Source organism: Cibotium barometz, chromosome 35, assembly GCF_041138505.1.
Source record: "Cibotium barometz isolate CiBa-2024 chromosome 35, ASM4113850v1, whole genome shotgun sequence".
In the NCBI taxonomy this organism is placed as follows: domain Eukaryota; kingdom Viridiplantae; phylum Streptophyta; class Polypodiopsida; order Cyatheales; family Cibotiaceae; genus Cibotium; species Cibotium barometz.
Window position 1 is genome coordinate 31,770,657 of NC_141080.1, and position 21,757 is coordinate 31,792,413.

The 21,757-nt window shown below is 46.5% G+C and overlaps 1 protein-coding gene across 1 annotated transcript in view; it reads left to right on the plus strand.

Annotated features, from left to right (window-relative positions):
• LOC147618326 (phosphatidylserine decarboxylase proenzyme 2-like) overlaps positions 1-21,403 on the plus strand; it is an 89,616-nt gene extending 68,213 nt beyond the window's left edge. The window contains exons 12-21 of the mRNA XM_086774792.1: positions 5,999-6,110; positions 6,804-6,904; positions 14,833-14,880; positions 15,004-15,150; positions 16,078-16,173; positions 16,381-16,455; positions 16,538-16,630; positions 17,224-17,310; positions 17,407-17,457; positions 20,713-21,403. Coding sequence (XP_086630918.1) covers positions 5,999-6,110; positions 6,804-6,904; positions 14,833-14,880; positions 15,004-15,150; positions 16,078-16,173; positions 16,381-16,455; positions 16,538-16,630; positions 17,224-17,310; positions 17,407-17,457; positions 20,713-20,961 — 1,059 coding nt within the window. The 3' untranslated portion in view covers positions 20,962-21,403. The remainder of the gene's footprint in view (positions 1-5,998; positions 6,111-6,803; positions 6,905-14,832; positions 14,881-15,003; positions 15,151-16,077; positions 16,174-16,380; positions 16,456-16,537; positions 16,631-17,223; positions 17,311-17,406; positions 17,458-20,712) is intronic.
• The last annotated feature ends 354 nt before the right edge of the window (positions 21,404-21,757 follow it).

Genomic DNA, 21,757 nt, shown 5'->3' on the forward strand with positions numbered 1-21,757 from the left:
GCGAGCTCTAGAGTCCACTCCCAATCACAAGGTCCACATAGAGGGAACGAGAAGGCCACCGCTGAGTCTAGTGCCTCCTCCCCGCGGGTCGGAGGTATCACTACATGCACTCGGATGGGTGCTGGCTCATGGGGGCCCTCTGCTCCAAAAAGCCGTGTGAAGGTATAATCAAACGCCGCCGAGCGCTGTCGAATGCCGAGGCGACTCAGCCGACTGCGGATAGATGAAATCCGTGAGGCCCTAATCGGCATAGGTCTCCTCTGTGATGCTCGAGCGAGGTCAGTGCTCAGCGCCCTCCGGACTGTAGGTGAGCGCCAGGGAGCTGCCAGAACCTCCCGGGAAGGCGAGGCGGGCGGAGGGGGAGGAGGGGGAGGCGAGGGAGGAGGAGAGGGAGCCGCTGCCGAGGCCGGAGCGGGGACGGGAGGAGGCGAAGGTGGAAGCGAGGCGGTGGGAGGGGATGGGTGTGGGGGAGGTGAAGGAGGGGGAGCTGGCATCTCCTGGTCCTCGGTCGCTGCAGGGGTCTCCTCCTGAAGGGGAGCAAATCTGTTCCTCACGGGAACCCAGTGAGGCTGAGACTGTTGCTGCTGCTGCAGCGGTACCTGGGCGTGCTGCTGTGGCTGTCTCCCTCGACGGCGCCCCTGTCCAGGCTGCCACTCCGAGGTCTCTGTGGCCTGAGCAGGTGTCCCTGAGGCAGCCTGCCGAGCCGAATCTGTGGGCGGGCCATCCGTGGCCTGCTGCTGTGGTGAGGGCCGAGGTCTCCTGCGAGGGCAGGCCTTGGCCAAATGACCGACCTGCCTGCAAATGAAGCACTGGTTCGGGAGCCCCGAGAACTCCACTCTCTGATCTATCCACCCCCCCCCTATCCTAGGTAGCTGAATGACCTTAGGAAGGGAGGAGATGTCAGATACCAACACTCTGACCGAAGGTAGCCCAGCTGCTCTGGCCACCACTGAAGCTGCTGAGGGGCCCGTCTCAAGAACCGAGCCCACCAATGCTCCGAGCCTGGAGAGGAGCGGAAGATACTCCCGGCGGAGACCAGGGAAACAAACTGTAATATGGAAGAGGCGCTCTCCCTGCTCCGCCGCAGCTGGGTCAAATCCATGCTGCCAAGGCCTGAAGAAAGCCCGAGCACCCCTGATATCCAGAGGACTCATGGCAAGGACCTTGGCAACGCTCTGGGCGGCCTCGAACTCGATCTGATAATGTCCCCGGCCCAAGAGCTGTACATCAAGGATCTTGCCCACATTTGCAAGAAGGCGAGCCTGAAGTAGATCCCTGATCTCCCCTCTGCTGGGGCGAGTGCCGACTATACGGCAGATGGTGGAGTGAGCCTGAAGGCGTTCCACCTCTGCGGTGAGGCTCGCTTCCTCTTCCGGCGAAAGAGAAAGCCTGATGGGGATGACCTCGGGGGCGGGCGAGGGGGCTGCGGAAGAGTCCCTCTGAGGCGAGGCGGGAGGAGTCTCCATCAGAGTCTGAAGCTCAAGCGAAGGCGAGGCGAAAGCGGAAAACCAGCAAGAAGCGGGCTGCACACCAAGAGGCGGAAAGACGGATGACGAAGAGGGAAAAAAAACAAAAACCCCCAAGGGGGAAAGGCAGCGCGACAGAGGAGGGAGGGGGGGGGGCGGCGAACGCGAGAAGGAGAGGGGGGGGGGGCGCTGCTGAATGGAGGCGGGCGAGAGGAGAGCGAGGAGGCGGGGGGGCGAGCAGGCGGCAGCGGGGGGGGGGGGGGGGGGGGGGGATGACGAACAGGTGGAAGCGGGGGGGATGGCGAATAGGCGGCAGCGGGGGGGGAACAGGCGAAAGCGGGGGGGGGATGGCGAACAGGCAGCAGCGGGGGGGGATGGCGAAGAGGGGAGGGGGCGAAACAGGCGAAGAGGGGGCGGCGCAGCAGCGAGGTAGGAGCGAAGGTGCGCAGAGCTGGGGGGGCGGGAGCTTCAGCGAGCGAGCGTCTCTAGCTCAGGAAGATCTTAGACATTCAGCCTTCTACGATCAGTTGAAGTGTTGCCTCTCCTTAGATCAAGTATCTCTGCCATGGGGCTGTCTAGAATGGAGAGGTTGTAGAAGCAAGGTAGGCGCCTCCGATGCCGAGCAATAATGGCTTTGATCTGGCGATGGTGAGGATGCCGTGGTTAGGATGCTCGTGGGCATGGCCGACGAGCACGACATAAGATAACTGCTCTATCAGTGGTGACTCCCTGGGAGCGTGGTCAGTGCCCTGATGGCCCAATGGAGGAGGTATCAGGAGGTGTGGGTTGGGTTTGTGGTGTTGGTGCTGGTGCCGAAGAAATCTGTCAGGGTCCTCTGTCTAGGTACATCATGGCTTGGCCTCCTGTCTGCCAAGAGGGTCTCTCTCTGTGTCTCCTGAGCTCAAGTAGAAACAATCCCAGGCATCTCTGATCCTCAAACTCCATGACCCTGCGTAACGGCCCAAAACCCTCTCGGAAGAGGCAGTGATATCTCCCCCGGATCTCATAATAGACTATACATCGGCAAATGTAGTGTTCCTCTGTCTCTACCTCCTGGTAGCATAGCTGTCAAATGCGGTCATCCAAGATCTGATGCACATATCGCCCTGACTCAATCCGCCGCAGGTGGTGTGATGAGGTTCGGATCTGTCGAATGGCACAACGTATCCCATGTGATAGGTGTACATCCATGTACGCCTTGTGGGTGATAAAATCATCTGGTGAGAGGTGTAGAAAATGGCTCTTGTAATGAGCCATTTTCGTGCCTAAGGGCTCAAGGGGGCTAGTCCATGTCCTCTGTGTGTCCACTCTGATGATATCCATCCTGATCACGTGGTTTTGCTCTGAGCGGGTGAGATCCAAAAATGGACAATCCAGACTGTACTGAAAGGGTGGTAGTGCCTCTATCCGCAAACCATGTAGGTCAAACCATGATCTTATCTGAGCGTACCAACAATGAGTATCTCCATCCTCTACTAACTGTATGGATGAGGTCAATGCCAATCGGGAGTACCTCTGCTGAGGGAGCTCCCATAGCCGCTGTAAAAAGGTAATTGCCTGGAAAAGGGCCTAGGTTACTACTGGTGGGTCACCCAACTCAGCCCAAACAATCTCATGTGGTCCTGCTGATTTGCTCCAAATCATGCGGGCAATCATCATAATCAGTGGGCTCTCCATTTGCCTCCATCCCTCATCTGTCCCTCTTTGAGATCTGTGATGTATACTGGGCCCCCAAATTGGAGCTCCGTACAGGAGGGTCGGTGTGACAAGCGTATCAAATAGCCATGCCTCCTTCAAGGCCCGTCCACAATGGCATCAAGCTCCGAAGATAGCACTAAAGAAGAAGAACCATTTGAAGAAACGCTTCCACAAAAAGAAGACAAAGACAACCAAAAGCTGAAGAAGCAAATACGGCAACTCCAGATCAACTCAAAAGAGTGCAGATGGAAAAAAAACTGGCGCAACTCCAGATTCAACTCAAAAGAGTGCAGATGGAAAAAAAATTGGTAGAATTACAGGTAACATTGGCCCAGCAAGAGACACCCAAAAAACAAATTTCCTCAATGGAACAATGGTCTCGATGGATGACTGAAAAAGACGAACGAGACCGTGAAGCAAGACTGGCCGAACAGCTCGCACGCTGTCGCTATGCTCGTGTCTCACGACACTCATCATCATACCAACTGTTCTGTGGGGCACTGCTGCGGGGGTGGGTGGAAGGGATCATAGTGCAGGGAAACGCATATGAGGCGGATGCATGTAGTACACTTGCCAATCCTCTTGTGATCTCGTCTAGAGGGCTATGCGGGTCTAAAGTGAACAAGCCATCAGATACTGCATCTCGGTAAACCCCAACTGTCTTACGTGTAAACTGATATCTCGGGTACCTAGGTAGATTGAGTGGTTGGCCCATCTCTCGGGGATCTACCTACTAGTGTGAAACTCAAGTATGCATGCTCGGCTGCTATGCCAATGGGCCTACTGGAAATCGTGAAACCCCGCACATCAGGTATCAACGAAGGAGATCCCATCAAGTAGTCCACTGTGGTCGCTCCCCCTTTAGAGTTCCAGTGTGTGAGAGCATCTGATCCTTGCCATCTCGATAAGCCATTGTATATGACCAACCCATGTACACTCCCGAGTGTGAGAAAATGCCTGCCATAATCTGTAATCTCCCCCTCATCCTGTGCTGATCTGTGCAACCCTACATCCTCTGCCGTGATCTCCCGGTACATAGCCTCTTGAGTATCCTACAGCTCTGTCTGCTCTGTGCCTGAACGTGCATTAAAGTCTCGCAATAGAAATATGTCTCCCATGCTGGCAAACCTCATGATGTCATCATATAGTGGTATATAGGGCGACTGTCCTGATGGTGCAAACCTGGAGTGGGCTTGGGGAAAGTAGCATACCGCCACATATAGCTCGTGGAGCCCCTCTGTGCATATTCGGACCCACATGTACCTCGCATCTGCATCTCTATGTACCACATGTATTTTGTCACGAAGCTCCTCCCTGTCCACCCCTCTAGATCCTTTGGTACCTCGCACTATGCGTGGCTGAGGGTGGAAAACTAATTCCCATCTATAACCACGTACGTCAGGAAGCCTCTTGTTTGTGCACTAATGGGTCTCCGTATACATAGCAATATCACTGTGTCTGAAAGTATCCTCAAAGTATCCTGCATATGTTCTAAGGGGTCCGTTGCAATTCCACACCGTGAAGCGCAAGGTCTCATAGGCCGCGCACCGTCAGGTGGGCCTCCTCTCCATAATGATGACTCGGCCATCTTTGTATACCGCCCATTTCCCCTCTTTCCTTTCCTCAAGCACACGTGGCATGTGTTCCTTCCGGTGTGCTATCTGTGCCGGTGTAAGGTCCTCATCCAAATAAATCTTTTATCCCTTAAGGGCCATCCTTTTGGAGAGGAAGGCCTTCTTCTTCTCCAAGTCACCAAACTTGATGATCAATATCTTCGCCCTGGTTTCATCTCTGCCTATTGCCATGCTCCGAGAGAGAGAGAGAGAGAGAGAGAGAGAGAGAGAGAGAGAGACTTGAGCGTGTGCGGGAGGGAGGGAGAGAGAAAGAAAGAAAGAAAGAAAGAAAGAAAGTCATATTAACATCCATGGAATGCCTTGAAGGCATATGGGACCAAAAACTGGTACCTCACGGTCATTACAATCCACTTCGGGGTGCACTTAGGCACAAGCAAAAGATTAATGAAAACCCTAGGATGATAAACAACTTTCTGTGATACAAAAAATGCCGATGGCACATTAGAATGCTAGTCAATTGGGTTTAGGCTTACGGAAGTCCTCGATTATTGCCCTTCCGTCACGGTAGACTGCCCACTTTCCAGCTCTGGGCTGTCGGAGAACTTGGATCTTGTCCTGTTTATTGTGAGACAAAGAGAGAGTTGAGCGCCGCATAGAGACACCCGTAGGAGAAGACTTGAGCGCCACACGCACTAAGGAAAAGCGAAAAAAAATGACGTTGACTTGCGTCCGTTTTTTTAACCTTTAAAATCAAAAGTGCACGTTCACTACGTTTCCAAACGTTAGTGAACGTTTCAAACGTTTGGAACGTTTGTATTGTGCCCATTGTGTAAAATTAGAAAATCATGACACTTCAATGTGCAGATATCCAAGATTTCAAAATCTTGCATAGCTACCAGTACTTAGAGCCCCATTGGCTTTACCTACGCCACCTGGACAGATCACCGCTACTGCTGGACAACCCAACTCTTCCTACTTACCTAGGGGGATGTTTCGGGTACAAGACGCTTCACCTTTGCCACCACTAGTTCTAACCTATATTGCTTTTCAATAGACATAGTGGGATACTACGATGGGTAAATGGGCTGAGAACATTTGTATATAGAGTTTGTTTTGCCTTTCTGTTGGTAATCTATGGGCACCTGAGGTATAGGGTACACATTAGATTCTGATTTCTGTATTCTTTTCATGGCTTGTTTGTTGGAAAAGAATGTTTTAATAAATATCTTTCCTTATTGGCTTTTTGGATGCATGAAACAGGTCTTTGATAGAAGAACACAGAGGCTCGAAGAAGAGTTGATAGACAATAAAATTGTGTTGGCCATGCGGGCCATATATCAATCTCGACTAGGTCTTACATTGATTGACAAAGGTAAACACCCATATATAGCACTACCTCTTTTTTATTTTGTTGGCCTTGAGGTGAGGGCTTGGGAGGTCCCGAGTTTAAATCCCCGCAAGCCCAGACTGGTATGTTGGCCACTTCGTGACCGCAAGTTGTAACACCTTCAGGTAGGAAGAACAAGCCTCCTCTTGCAAATATCAAACCTTGCGACTATAGAATGGTCTACTCGTGGAAAAAAATAAATTGCTAAAGCACTCCATCTGTTTAAAGCTTAAGCTTTGAGCCTATGTCCAGGGAAACCCAGTGCATTTAATGAGTTGGGACTTTTTGTCTACCAATATTGCATGGACTATCATAACCTAATGCTTGACTATTTAATTATTTGCTTTTGTGGAAGGACAATGGCATCTACGTGCATTCACATTGCCCACTTTGTAACTATCTTAACTTGCTCCTGTCCTCACTTTCCAATGTCTTAAGAAGAGATCACAAGGTTTTACAACACCATTTGAAATAGCAAGTGTAAAGAACCATGTATTAAAGACTAGCTACAAAAATACAAATGGCTAGGTATATACAAAACTTAGTTATATGTGATCATAGTTCATGTGCATGAACTATGAAGCTTGCATTTGAAGTGTGTATAATGGACCACCAATTTTTTTTTTAAAATATTTGGTGTTTTTGTTTTGTTTTGTGTTTTTTTTGGTGTGTTGTAAGGTACAAAGGAGTTGCTTGTTAACTTATCCAAGCAGCAAGGTGTGCATATGAGCTCACCTGAGTCAGCGAAAGAGATACCGAAATTTATTGAGTTTTTCCAGGTAAGTAATGTCTTCGATCATTTGATCATAGGACCCTATGCTTGTTTTTATCCACAATTTGGAAAATTTTAGCAACTTTTTCTTGTTCCGTGCTTGATGGAAAGGTGTCACCTTGTCTTTCCGTTATTGTTCTCTGTTGCTCTTAAGGTTGGTAACGCTAGACGCATCAGGTTATGAGGCAATGCCATGGCTGGTGGCTTTCCTACGGGAGGTGGGAGTAGGGAAAACTAGACCAGGTGTAGGAGATACTATAGCATAGGAAAAGGAGGTTAAGCACTTTGCTCACCATCGGATAACATTTGGTTACAATATGGAGCCAAAGGCCCTATTTCGAGAGGGCTCTCTAAGGCCACAACACATTGAAAATGAGACATGTGGCATGCACATCGTAAACAAATGTGCTCCGAAGGTAACCAAACTTTGCAAGTGTGTATATGTGGACCACCTTCACTCTTGTAAAGTTTGGTCACCATTGGAGGACATTTGGTTGCAATCTGCGGGCCAAAGGGCCAATTTCGAACGGATTCTCTAAGGCCACGATACATTGAAAACTAAGCGTCTGGCATACACATTGCAACCAAATGTTCTTTGATGGTGACTAAACTTTGCAAGTGTGTATATGTGGATCCTACCCTCACTCTTACAATGTTTAGTCACCATCAGAGCACATTTGGTTGTAATGTGCGGATCTAGGCTCAATTTGGAGGGGACTATCTAAGACCACAACACATTGAAAACCGGACAAATGGTTCACACATTGCATCCAAATGTCCTCCAATGGTGAGAACAAACTTTGCAAGTGTGTATAGGTAGACCTCACCATCGCTCTTGTAAAGTTTGGTGACTATCGGAGCACATTGAAGTTACAAAGGGTAGGCCAAAGGCTCAATTTCGAGGAGACTCTCTAAGGTTGCGATAGATTGGAAACCAGGCAAATGAAATGTACATTGCAACCAGATGTGCTCTGATGGTGAGACCAAACTTGTAAGTGTGTATATATGGATCCCATCCTTACTTTTGCAAAAATTGGTCACATTGGAGAATATTTGAATGCAACATGTAGGCCAAAGGCCTAATTTTGAGGGGGACTCTCGAAGACCACAACACGTTAAAAACCGGGCAAATAGCACACACATTGCAACTAAATGTACTCCAATCGTAACCAAACTTTGCAAGTGTGTATATGTGGATCCCACCCTCACTCTTGCAAAGTTTGATCGCCATTGGAGCATATTTGAATACAATGTGTTGGCCAAAGGCCTAATTTTGAGAGTGGGGTCTATATATACATACTTACGAGTTTGGTCTTATCCATCAGAGCACATTTGGTTGCAATGTACATTTCATTTGTCTAGTTTCTAATGTGTCGTGATCTTAGAGAGCCTCCTCGAAATTGGACCTTTGACCCGTACTTTGCAACTTCAATGTACTCCAATCATGACCAAACTTTATGAGAGTGAGGGTGGGGTCTACATATACACACTTGCAAAGTTTGGTCTCACGATTGGAGCACATTTGGGTGCAATGTGCGAAGCATTTGCTCGGTTTTCAATGTGTTGTTATCTTAGGCAGCTCTCTTGAAATTTGACCTTTGGTCCACACATTGCAACCAAATGTGTTCTTACGGTGACCAAACTTTGAAAGAGTGAGGGTGGGGTCCACACATACACGCTTGTAAAGTTTGATCACCATCGGAGCACCTTTGGCACACATATACACTTGCAAAGGTTGGTCACCATCGGAGCACATTTGGCTGTAATGTGTATGCTAGACGCTTAGTTTTCAATGTATCGTGGCCGTAGAGAGTCTGTTCGAAATTGGGCCTTTGGTAGGCACATTGCAACCAAATGTCCTCCGATGGTGACCAAAATTTGCAAGAGTGCGGGTGGTGTCTATATATACACACTTACAAAGTTTGGTTACCATCGGAGCACATTTGGTTGCAATGTCGTCGTTCGGTATGAGAAAATACACACATACACGCTCAAATCGGTTCAATGTGGTGGCCTATCGGTGCTAGCTGCAAGATAACAGGAGGGGTTTGTATGGCTTGTTGTATAGGATGACAATCCACAATGTTAGCTTTTTAAGGCTGGTAAACTTGGAGGCAGTAGGTTTGTTGGAGTTCATGGTGCAAAAATACAATGAAGCCTTTTTAACCTTTTGTTTTCTTTGTGTGGTGGCTAGAGTCAGCTTTATATAGTTTCTGTACCTCTCAATTCTGTGTTGTATTGGACCTTCTTGTCCCCAAACATGCCATCTAAAAACGTGATACTATCAAGATTCAATACTATTGGGATCAAGATCTATTTATAATGTCACTTTTGCTCGCCTTGGATCTTCTGAATTGAAAGAAGCTTCTTAGTCTGGGTCCACAACACATTTGTGAAAAAAAACTCTTTGTTGTCCCACTTGCGCTGCCTCCCCTCTCTTTGCTGCCTCTTTCCCTCACGTCGCTGCCCCTTTCCCTCTCTTCGTTGTCCCACTTGCGTCTCCTTCTCTCCTCTTTCCCCACCCGTGCAGGCCCAAGGCAGGAACGTAATCCTCTCTCTCTAAATGGGGCTCTGAAAGTGTACCCACCTGACTATGCCCACTTGGTCGAACAGAATGCCATGAAGGTCAGGGAAATGGGATGGCCTATCCCAGCAGTTGAACAGTCTTATCGGTCAGATGGAAACACTTTTTCCCTGTGACTAGACATAGGTTTTTTCCCGTGTGAACACACTTATGTGTGTTGGGCACTTTGCCCTAGGCCTTTTAGTACTCACTTGTACTTTCATTTCATATCATTATTGAGTACATCTTTTCCAGCACTCTCACGTTTCTCTGTGCTTGAGGTTGTGTGTGTGTGTGTGTAGGCTAGCTTCCCTCCTACCCAACATTGGTATTAGAGCTTGGTTAGGGTTAGCAGTAGGGTTTGCTCCCTGCTGCCCGTCAGAGCTTGAGCCTATTGCACACATCAGGGCATTAGGGTTTTGCTGCATTAGGTTAGGGTTTTGCCTTCAGCCGCCCTGCAGCCACGCTGCCGCCGCTCTCAGCCGCCTCTGTACGTCGCCGCCGCTCTGTCCGTACGTCGTACTGTACCGCCCTGCTGCTGTCGCCCTTAGCTGTTCGCCGTTGCTGCCCTCTGCGTGCACCACCAGATCTGTGTCGTACGCCTGGGCATCCTCTGCATCGAGCGTCTCTGCCGCCTACGTCCGCGTCGCCCCTGCGTGCGTTGCCGTTGATTGTAGCTGCTAGATCTGTGCGTCGCCGGCTTCACAACTGCTAGATCTGGGGTCGCCGCCTTTAGATCTACTATCGCCGCCCTCAGATCTGTGCCGCCCGTCATCTGCCCAGCGCCGCCGTCGCCTGCGCCGCCGCGCCGCCGCCGCCTGCGCCTTCCGCCCGGGCAGCCGTCGCCTGCGCCGCCCTGTACCGTGCCCCGTACCAACTGTACTGTCGTACGACCGTACTTGCGTCGTCGTATGATTGTACTTGCGCCTGTACCGTACGGTTGTATCTGCAACTGTGCCTGTTCTGCACTGCCCAAAGCAACTTCAAATTCCAGATCTGCAAGGTTTGACTTGAAATTGCACACATTGCCTGTTCGAATTTGGGACTTTTTACAATTGAGCCTGCAATTGCAACATTGGCACACATTGGCATTGATTTCAGCAGATTTGGTGCATAATTGCACTAGAAATTTGGGAATCTCGCAGAAATTGGCACTATTTGCAAGCAATTTTGGGTATAACAGGCACATTTGGTTGGCATTGGGGCATTTTCCCCAAATTTTTGGGTATTATAGGCACATTTGGTTGGCATTGGGGCATTTTTTCCAATTTTTGGGTATTACAAGCTCATTTGGTTGGCATTGGGGCATTTCCCTCATTTTTTGGGCATTACAGCACTTGGTACAGGTGACAATCGCATTAGCAGATTTACAGGTGCAGATCCAGTTCAGATTTGGTCTAATTGGTTAAATTAGGGTTTTTCTACATTGAGCCCATTTTTGGAGCATTCGACCAGTTTACATTTGATTTGCCAGGATTTGAGCACTTGCAGCTCTTACATGTGTCAGCTGATTGTGTTTTTCACGGCACATGTATACATTTGTGGTTTGCTGCAATATGTATGCCATTGTGGACACTTTGACAGATCTGCATCATTGTGCAGTACACTTGCAGATTTGGGACATGCATATGTATTTCTCGTGGTGAAGGAGTTCCCTTTCAGTCCATTGGTTATCCTACTATTTATCTCCCGCATTCTTACGGTTTTGCTGGGCATTGCATACTCGTGGTGACTTGCGACATATTTGCTGTGCTATCATGGCCAACAGTAATAATGACCTCTTTGGAATGCTATCTCAAGAGGACAAGTTGAATGAGGACAACTACCCTATGTGGGCTTATATGATGCGTCATGTTTTGGTTGCGAAAAATGTATGGTTGTATGTGGATGGCACTGAGGAGCGTCCTCTTGCACCTGCTCCAGCGGAAGGTGAAGTGATTCCCGCTTATCCTCCTGCAAGTCCACCTCCTCGTCTTCCTCCTACTCAGCAGCAGCGTACTTGGGATGCTAGGGATGCTCAGGCCCATGCATTGATTGCTCTCTCGTGCCGCAGGCATATCATTCCGCACATTCGTTCTTGCACCACTGTAAAGGGTGCTTGGGATACCTTGGCGACATTGTATTCAGGTCGCAATGAGGCTCGTGTAGCTTACCTTCGAGGCAAGCTTGAGACTGACCGCATGCTTGAAGGTGACTCTATCGATCAGTACCTTACGCATGTGAAGGACCTACGAGAGCAGCTCATTAACATTGATGAGGTCTTGACAGATAGCTATCGTGTTCAGACAGTTTTGTGCAACTTGCTTGACTCTTATCAAACATTTGGCACCACTTTGTGGTTGTTGGCTGGCAATGCACCTAATGTGGTCACTTTTGACAACCTTGTGACTCTCTTGCTCAGTGAAGAGCAATCTCGCTCCAACAGGAACAACATGATGTCTGCTGAGTCAGCAATGGCTGCTCCTTTTCATGGGAATAGATCTGGGCCTAAACCTAGCCCATCGAATCCTCCCAAGACAGAGGACAAGCCTGAAAAGAAAAAGCGCTGTAACTATTGCAGGAAAACAGGGCACACCATAGAGGAATGCAAGAAGCGTATTGAGAGTGAAAAAAAGAAGCAGCTGGCATCTTCTTCCAGAGGTGCATATCAAGCCAATTTGGCTACACGTGTCAGCCTTGACACTTACATCTTCATTGCTTGCAGAGATGTCTTCTGATGCCATTGCTTTTGATGACTCCATGGTATGCATTGTCTGGCAGATGCATTTCAGGGGGGGATTCTACTTGCCCACATGCAGTTGGTGATGCCTCATGGTCACTTATGCTTGTTGACCCTTATGCTGGTCTATGCTAGACTCTTTCTCTCATGTGATGTCTACTGGAGATGCCTTTTATGCTGTTTTTCCTTGTAGCGGGATTGTTTCTACAGTGTTGACATTGTCACTTTCTCACATGTGATGTTTACTGGGAGTGCCTTTTACACACTTGGCCAGTGTTGGCTTGCTCTCATGGTTTTGACATGTCACATGTATATTATTCATTGTGGGATTATGCATCTTTACACTTGCCATACATGCCACTAATCATGGCATCGCTGAGAGTTTACCTATCCTCTCATAGCATTGGCTGATACCTGCCTTGAGCCCCCACTTTCTCTCTCCATTTTCAGCTTTTCCCATTGCTGAATTTTTACCTATATCAGCCCTACCATTGCTGATTTTTCCTCATCGGATCATCCATTGATGAGTATCACTTCTGCAGCTTACATTGCATGTCTCACAGGCATGACTTCTGGATCCTGTTGCCTTTACACATGTGTATATCTGCTACCTCTTCTTATGCTTATCACTGGTGCAGTTACAGAGCATTGATGTGGACTACATGCAGTTCAGCTTGGCATTTGGATGCTTGCCTTCAGGGGGGTATTATGCGATGCCTCTTGATTTGATGCAGTTGATGTCCACATGATCTTTGCCATGCATTTCTGGTGATGCATTTATGTACTACTGTGTTCTAGCATTAGCACTATGACATTGGGGATTCTCCTTTTTCCAGTCATATAGTGCTTGCTTTTTCCATTGGCACTGCAGTTCACTCTTACTGTGGAGCATAGTGCAGGGCAGCATTCACAGCTTTATCACCCTGTTGCTACCCGTTCACACCATTCACTTGAGGGGGGTTTGTTGGTCATGTCCACTCCTGGCTAGTTCAGGTGTGAACCCAGCTTACTCACAGGCACTTTTTCCTTGTGACTGGACATAGGTTTTTTCCCCGTGTGAACACACTTACGTGTGTTGGGCACTTTGCCCTAACTCACTTGTACTTTCATTTCATATCATTATTAAGTACATCTTTTCCAGCACTCACGTTTCTCTGTGCTTGAGGTTGTGTGTGTGGTTGTGTGTGTGTGTGTGTGTGTGTGTGTGTGTGTGTGCAAGCTAGCTTCCCTCCTACCCAACAATACGGTCATCCGCATCTTTAGTGGCTGAGCCCTTAACAGTGGGAAATTCGACATTGACTTGTCCTAGCACAGTGGAAAGAGGTCCAGGACCGTGGGGTTGGGCTGGCCCTTCTGGATTGTTCCGAGGATTGGGGTTACCAAGATATCCACATTAAATTGACCACTTGTCATTGGTAGGGGTGGATGAGGGTCTGCATGGAGGGAAAAAATGATTAGCTTTCCTATATTGTAACAATGTAGGGTGATGGGGGCTCTTGTTTGAACTACCATGGGAACGTGTGTTGGGCATGCAGGGACTACCTTGAGAAATAGGTGCTTGAGGGTCTTCCAAGGATCTCCAACCTCTAAACTAGCTCAATTGACTGATACAGATAGTACACAAGGGCTTTTGATACTGAGGAGTGTCTGCCGCAATGTAATCATCAAATTTTTAGCATATCTGTAGCAAGATTGGTTTCCAAAGCCGTGCTAAAGGGGGTGTTGATTGTGTCATCTCTCCACTAGTCTTACAGACAACAAGGAGGTGCGTGGAACACCACTTAACTACACTTAATCTATGCAATGTGGAACAATTAGGAAACATGGCGAACACCCAAAAACCTAGCAGCTGGTATCTCCTTTACTAGGAGTACCGCCATTCGGTGTGGTAGGCGAGGCCATTCAATGCAGATGCTCTAGTTGGTGGGGCAATTATAATTGTCCATTGGGTGGTGGTTGGTCCCATCGTTCATCCTCATGTGCCCAAGAGGATGTTGGCTGAGATGTGATTGCAGATATCTATCAAAATGCCAAGAGGATGTGTGGTTGATGGCACTCAATGACCATTAACATGTGGATGCCCGCACTTTGGTGAGTCAAGAGGATGTCCAGAGGCATCCGCCACCAAGATGATGTCCAGACTCTGACCATAGGCATCCTTGATGGCTACATCCGCCTGTTTCATTTTACAAGCAGAGCCTGCATAGTACGCTGGCCCTGTTTCTTTTAGTAATGGGATTTTTAATTCTTTTTTTCATGTGTTTTGCTTCTAATAATCTATAATATGCCAATGAGGTGATAGCCCAAGTGGTGGTGTTTGCCTAGGACCAGGAGGTCTTGGGTTCAAAACCCCCCAAGGTGCTTCCTTGGTGGCATTGCCTAGGGGTGGATAAAAAGCGCCTACGGGAGGTGAAAAATGGCAGCTACGGGAGGATCTTGGGCCTAAGGCTACTTGAAAAAAAAACCATAATATGTACTAATTTTGGTCTCAGACCTTTTGGGTCTTTAGCAGATGTTAATATGAGCTTTCTTTATTTTTTTCTTTCTTTCTCACACAACAAAGGCAGGCTCTTATACAGAAATTCTTCTGTTTTTTTTTGTATGTTATTCATCCGATTTTCATGGTCCCATACTTAGCTCCTTATCTGGACAGGATCGCATCATTGTGGATGAGTTCAAGTATCCAATTGAGAGTTACAAGGTTTGTCTACTATGTTAATTTGTGTTTGAAGTGCTCAGATGTTAAATAGAGTGGATACAGTAAAGTTCTTAGCAATACTAGAGTTGGATCTTTGAATGAAGGATGGTTTTGCTTTGAGTGCAGACTTTCAATGATTTTTTTATAAGAGAGCTCAAACCTGGGGTTCGTCCCATTCAATACGAGGACAAAGGGCATGTTGCTGTTTGTGCAGCAGATTGCCGCCTAATGGTATACAAATCTGCAGATGAGGCCAAACGATTTTGGATCAAGGTCTGTTCTTACGAAGGGCTTACAAGAATATCTATTTCAACCAATGTGTGGTGCATAAATTTGTTACTCTCTGGCCATCTGTGTTTACGTTGACTGTCATGCAATGTAAAACAGATTTTGTTCCAATAAATGGGACATTGAACTGAATCTATATAGCTTGACATTGTTGCACAGCAAGGTGGTTTCATATTTTGGACTACGCTGACAAAGTGCTATTCATCTACAATGCACACGGCACACATATAGAGTTAACCCTAAATATAACAGAAGGATCCCGTACATGTGACACACAGGACGTGGAGACCGATGAGCAAGTGGCACTCCATTGTACAGCATACCATGATACCTGAGGGTTCTTTCATTGCTTATCCAGGGGAGAATTTGGCCCCTTATGCTGGGTAATCGTGTTTAATGACGAGATGTGTGGCCCTTCGAGTGCATGAAATTTGTAGACACAGAGGGAGAATATTGCATCTATACACTGGCCATATTTTGGACACCACTATGACACTCCTTACCCCCTTCTTGGAAGAGACAGCATTCACTTTGAAGAAAATATGTAAGAGCAATAATAGCACCATAGGGGACCCGTCTTGAGTGTCTCTTAGATTGGCAGCAGCATGGAGACTGAAGTGGCATTGGGTAACACAGTCCACAGGAAGCTGTGGATACAGAGCTTCTGAGTCAAGATCACTCATTTGTGGGCCTTTGATGGTTGCTAATCCATATCAAACAAAACCAAGTAGCGCACATAGTTTTTGAGTGGGTGCAATGCTGCTTACAAGGATGGGCAAATGTTCTGGTCTATGTGCAGCTAGACTGTGATTGCACGTGAACAATGTGATGGTGTTTCATTATAAGCAATAAGCAAACTTGCAAATAGTTTTGGGAGAACATCTGATTTTGCTCCAATCTGATCCTTTACAGGGTCGTAAGTTTTCAGTGAAGGGTCTTCTTGGTGATGAGGTTCTGGCAAATGATTTTGAAGGTGGATCTCTTGCAATCTTTCGATTAGCTCCCCAGGTGAGTGTTGTATATTTTATTTTGTCTAGAGATCTTATACTAACTTTGCAAATGAACCAACAACACAGCCAGCCAGGGTCTTCAATAACTTGATTTCTTATACACGTGCACGTGAACACTGTTCTTTTTACACATGCATGCTTTCTGGTTTAAGTGTTCAATTTCTTTATAAACTTTTACATCATTTTCATGCCAATGGTTGAACAGGACTACCATAGATTTCACTTGCCCATCAGTGGTGTGATCGGGAAAAATGTTATGGTTCCTGGTCACTTGTACACGGTACAGTCCCTCTTATTTTGTCTGTCTTCAAACTGGACATTTTGACGAACTGTTTTAGATTTGAGCCCATGTGTTTTTCCAGGTCAATCCTATTGCCGTGAATAGCAAGTACTGCAATGTATTCACAGAGAATAAGCGTGTGGTGAATGTGATCATAAGCAAAGAGTTTGGGAAGGTATGCCACTTCTTTTACTTGTCAATGTTGAATAAAGTATACTGTGTAAACGGTAGCTCTATGGGAACAAGGAGTCAGGTATCTGACACTGCGCCAATCAGGGTTCTTGTTGTCTCATTGACCCTTGTGGTCTTGTGTAAGATGTCAATAGCATTATCGTTACACTCTCTGTGTGTTTGTGTGTGTGTGAGCACTGAGAACCATCGTCTCTTGTGCTGTCATCTCTGCTTGCAAGAGATGCATCGTAGAGGTGCACGTGCTGCTCTGATATGTTTTGGTTTTCAAGGGATAGGCAGGTAGCCTTTCCTAAAAATAGTTTTTGTTGAGGTGCATGCACTCTGATTTGTTTTTGTTTTCAAAAGATAGGCAGGTAGGTTTTCCTCTAAAAAGTGTTTGTTGGCTCTGCTATGGAACATGGAATAAGGGCTTCCTGCAACTCTTCCAAGAAATGGCATGTCTGAAACGCTTTCAGTTTCTTACATGCATTGCTTGACAGCCCAAGTCCCTTGTTTTGCATCCATGAAGTGGTAGGGGTAGCAAGCAGGCGTCTGTAAAGTTTCAGAAGTATAGAAATGCCAATACTTGGATTTCAGATGGCGTTTGTTGCAATTGGTGCAACGATGGTTGGCAGCATAAATTTTACAAAGAATGAAGGTGACCATGTGAAGAAGGGCGAAGAGGTAACACTGACTACAGAATGTGCATCTTTTACGAATACCAGCATGTACACCATTTTTTGTGACTATGCCTCCTAATGCAAAGATGTGGCTGTGCAGTTTGGATACTTCTCATTTGGTGGAAGCACAGTTATATGTGTGTTTCAAAAGGTATGAAGTAATTGTATGACTTTTGAGATATTTCTGATCCGTGTAGCACTGTGATATTAATTTTGACCATAATGAAGCATAATTAAGGGAAGCGGACTATTTTGTGTTCGATCTGGGGCTCCCTGCATCTGGGTTGTCTGTGTGCTTGCTCTACCTCTCAGCTGATTCTGAGATGAGGACTATGGTATCTATCGGCATACAGGAGGATGGGTATCATCATTGTGCTAGCCATGAGTCGATGCCTCTCCCAGTCGGTCAATGAAACCTGAGATCTGACAAGAGAAAGAAAAAAAGAAAGAATGTCTATGAAAGACCCCAAGGGTATATGAGACCAAAAGTGATACAATGGTACCAGGGATACACTGAGTTATGGAAAACTAAAAGAAGAAAACATTTAACGCTAGCGTATGTACATGTAATCAGCAGCTGATCCTTTGTACTGTGATCAACTAAAGACGATACCCGCCTCGGCTAGAACTAATCTGATGGCAGAGGGAATGTTGGACCTCTATGATTGGAGCATGCCATATCGGTGGAGAATCTCCGGGATTTTCCTGTGTTGGATGAAGGGTCGTGGTACTCTGGATCGAGGGTGTTTATCCTGCAGGATGGAGGGTTGTGGTGCTCTAGATCAAAGGCGTTTGGCCTGCACGATAGATTGGGCTCGGTCACCGAGAACTCGGGGGCGTAGAGCCGAACTGTAGGTATGGGTGGTGGGCTCTGATGTCGGTGTGCAGAGGCACTAGTATGGGTGGTGAACCGATGTCGGTGTGCAGAGGCACTAGCATGGGTGGTGGACTCTGATGTGGATGCCTGTACCACAAAAAATCCACTATAGCTCTTCAAGAGGTGTCCTGTCGAGGCTGGGCCTATCTCTCAGTGTACTGCATTGGTACTCAACTTCAACACCTTGGCAAACCCGAATGCCTTAAGAAAGTAAGCTCGCCGTGGGGAATGGAGAGCCAAAGAAGCAGGGAATGCATGACTCTAAAAGTTACTTTCTTGTCTCAAGGTATTGCCGGTCTCAGAAGGTCTACACGATCTCTGAATGTATTGTAGAACAAGGTTCTATTCTGCAAGGAGATGAGAGACACAAGGGCATCCAGAAATCTTACCCTCCACATAGCCAAATAAAAGTTCCCACTGAGTTAGTTGCCATTTGCCAAATGCATCTATGTTCACATTAAAGTAGAGAGCTGCAATCATAAGCATCTAGATCTATTCCTGCACGAGAAAAGTTGGAAGCAGAGGGGCTTTGCATGCCAGAACATGATAATGGATATCGAAAATTTTAAGCCCTCCATGCAATTTTGGCAAGCATATGAACTCATACTTAAGGAGACGCAAGGCCTTCTTATAATGAGAATTTTGCCAAAAGATCTCAATGCTTTTTGTCATAAAGTAAGAGATTTGGTTTTTAGACCATGTCGGAAGAGGGATAAAAAACTGAATGTAAGCCATCAAAATCGATTGAACTATTCTCAATCTGACATGAAGTGGCCAAGTAGAGAGTTTCCAATCTTCCAACTTAATCATAAGTTTTTGCAACACCCAATCTGTAGCATTACGAAGTGAAAGATTCCATTCCATCCAATCTTGCACGGGAATGATTCCGAGTATTTTCCTGAGGAGAAGGGGAGTTATTAAAATCCCCACAAATAAGAGCATTGGACAACCAAGGATACCGACTCATAAAATGCCACAAAAGAGTTTGGCGGGCTGAAACTCTAGGGGAACTAAAAGAAAAAAAGAAATTTGTAAGGATCTATGAGACCAAAACGTTTAACAATGTATCCACAGAGTGATTGTAGGATGTAGTGAGAGTACCAGAAGCTAGGGTGAGGGGAAGGGGGGAAAGGGTTTGACCAATAGAGTTCGATGTGTCTCGTGCTCATCTGTGACGTCATAAAAACTATCTACATCCACGGTTGTGGTGGAGCACTCGTGTGTCTCTGAAGGATCTTGTGGATCTAGAGCTGTCTGTGGAGGGTTAACTTGGTCTAGTGGGCCTTGCACACTGTAGCTGGAGTGCCCTCTCCACTGTTGTTTTTGGGTTGCATTGTGGTCAGGATATCCCAGATGATGTCAGTTTGCACTGCCTGGTCCGCCTGGTGGAGTCACCTGGGGGCTCCTGTGATCACTCTCATTTGTAACCTGCTGAAACTTGAAAGAAATTGGTGATGGGTGGCTCTCAGAGAGAAAGAAAGAAAGAAAGTTCTATTAACGTCTTCAAAAGACCACAATGAATCCTTGAGAACACTTGAAGTCATGGAAAAAACTGAAAAAAAGAAACTAGCTGACAGTGCTGTGAGAGCTAGATGGCTGATGCAATATGTCACTCTGGGGAATGAATGGGAGATGTGCTGTGAGAGCTAGATGGCTGATGCAATATGTCACTGTGGGGGATGAATGGGAGATAGTATAGCAAGACTCGGCTAATGATGCCCAGATCAAAGGGCTGAAGTATTCTCTCCCCCCTGGGAAGGGAGCTATCCATGTTGTCGAACAATGTCCCTGATCTGTAGCGGATGGATAGAAGGTTGGGGTGCTTAGGGTTGAGGATGTCTGGCCCTGAATGGATCCAGCCCTCTCTGGTGACCGCCTGGGTGAGTGGGGCCAGAGGATCACATGTCTGGATGGCAACCTCTGAAGTGGATGGGTGTGGACCAAAAGGATCACGTGTCTGGATGGCAACCTCTGAAGTGGTTGGGTGTGGACCAAAAAAAATTGTAGTGGAGGTTTCAGAAGAGTCTCGCTGTCTGTCTCTCTCGGAGTGCTGCCTCAGCATGACCTCTCTGGAACGACCAAGCTCCGGTAAATACATGCCCAATTATCTCTAATCCTTATACTGCATGACCTGGGAGAGGGGGCTGAATCCTTCAGGGGCAAGACAATGGAATCTCCCTCAGATCTCATAGTAGGATGGGCATATGAAGAGGTGAGAGAGAGAGAGAGAGAGAGAGAGAGAGAGATTTTACAGAATCAGTTCTGTCACAAGCAAAGTTAAAATGTTAGTTCAGGGGAAGTTAAGCGATAATTAAAAACGTTTACTCAAGCCATTTCTCATCAATTCACAAGCACACACTTATTTATACTACTTATGACTTATCTTGTTAGAAGACATTACGGTTTCTATTTTTGCAATCATTTTGAACCGAACTGCGTAGTCATATCCATAATGTGGCTTATACAAACCAAGGAACAAATTTTAAGGCGCTGCAACTGAGATGCAATGAATGCTGCATTTGATGGCAGGGCGCCATAGATTTTGATGAGGATCTAGTTGCAAATAGCGAGCGGTCACTAGAGACATTAGTTTTTATGGGGATGAGTCTTGGGATTTCGACTGCAATGTCCAAGGAAGATATGGCAACAACACCACGACCCACAATCAGAAACAGTGTGGTGTCTCTGGACAATGAGATTTCTAGAAAAGGAATCAGGGCATCCAATAGCTTCAATGCTAGAGGAACCGACCTTGGTGATTCAGACGAGGATGAATGAGAGATTTCTTGGATTGTCAAGCTGCCTTTTTAATTTCAAGGCAGGTATGTTGTATTGGCTAAATCCAATGAATAATGTAGTCCACTTTCCCAAGTTCATTTTAAATTGTCTCTAACACTTCAACCCTTTTATATGGATGAGAAAGGCCAATTCATGTAAAACCGTAATCTTGAGAGCTACTTGATTTTTCAAGCTCAAATTGTGTACTATATCTGGCATCCTTTGTAAAGATTATTGGCTCACCCCAGGGTAGCTACCTGCGTGATGCAAGAAAAGCACGAGCCAACAATTTTTCAACCTGCAGTTCTCTGTCAATGATTCGAGATTCTCAACTCTTTCTCTAAGCCATCTTCTCTTACAGAAAAGGCAAGCACAACAAGGTAGTAGAACCAACTGTGTGAGAGGTTGCTTTTCAGTGAGCATGAAAGGATGGGTTCCTCCAGTGTTTCTTTTGATATCAAAGCTTAGCAGTTGGTCTGAGGATGAAGGTTGTGCCCAAAGGCTGCCATTTCAATGGTTGTTAGGAAATGGATATCTAGTTTCGTTTGCAAGGGAGTAAACCGGATATGTCCTATTTGATTTTGACTTATTAAAGAGAGATTCTAGTATATGCAAAAGTTGAAAGAACCATGTTACAAACTAAGAGAAGTACTTACAAGGATACATATAGAACCACGAAAAAGAATGCTGTCATTAAAGATATCTAAGGTATGTGTGCTACCTCACAATGAATAGCTATATATAAGATACCAATATTAAAATACCTGTATTTGATGAAGATGTTAAAAGGGAAGAT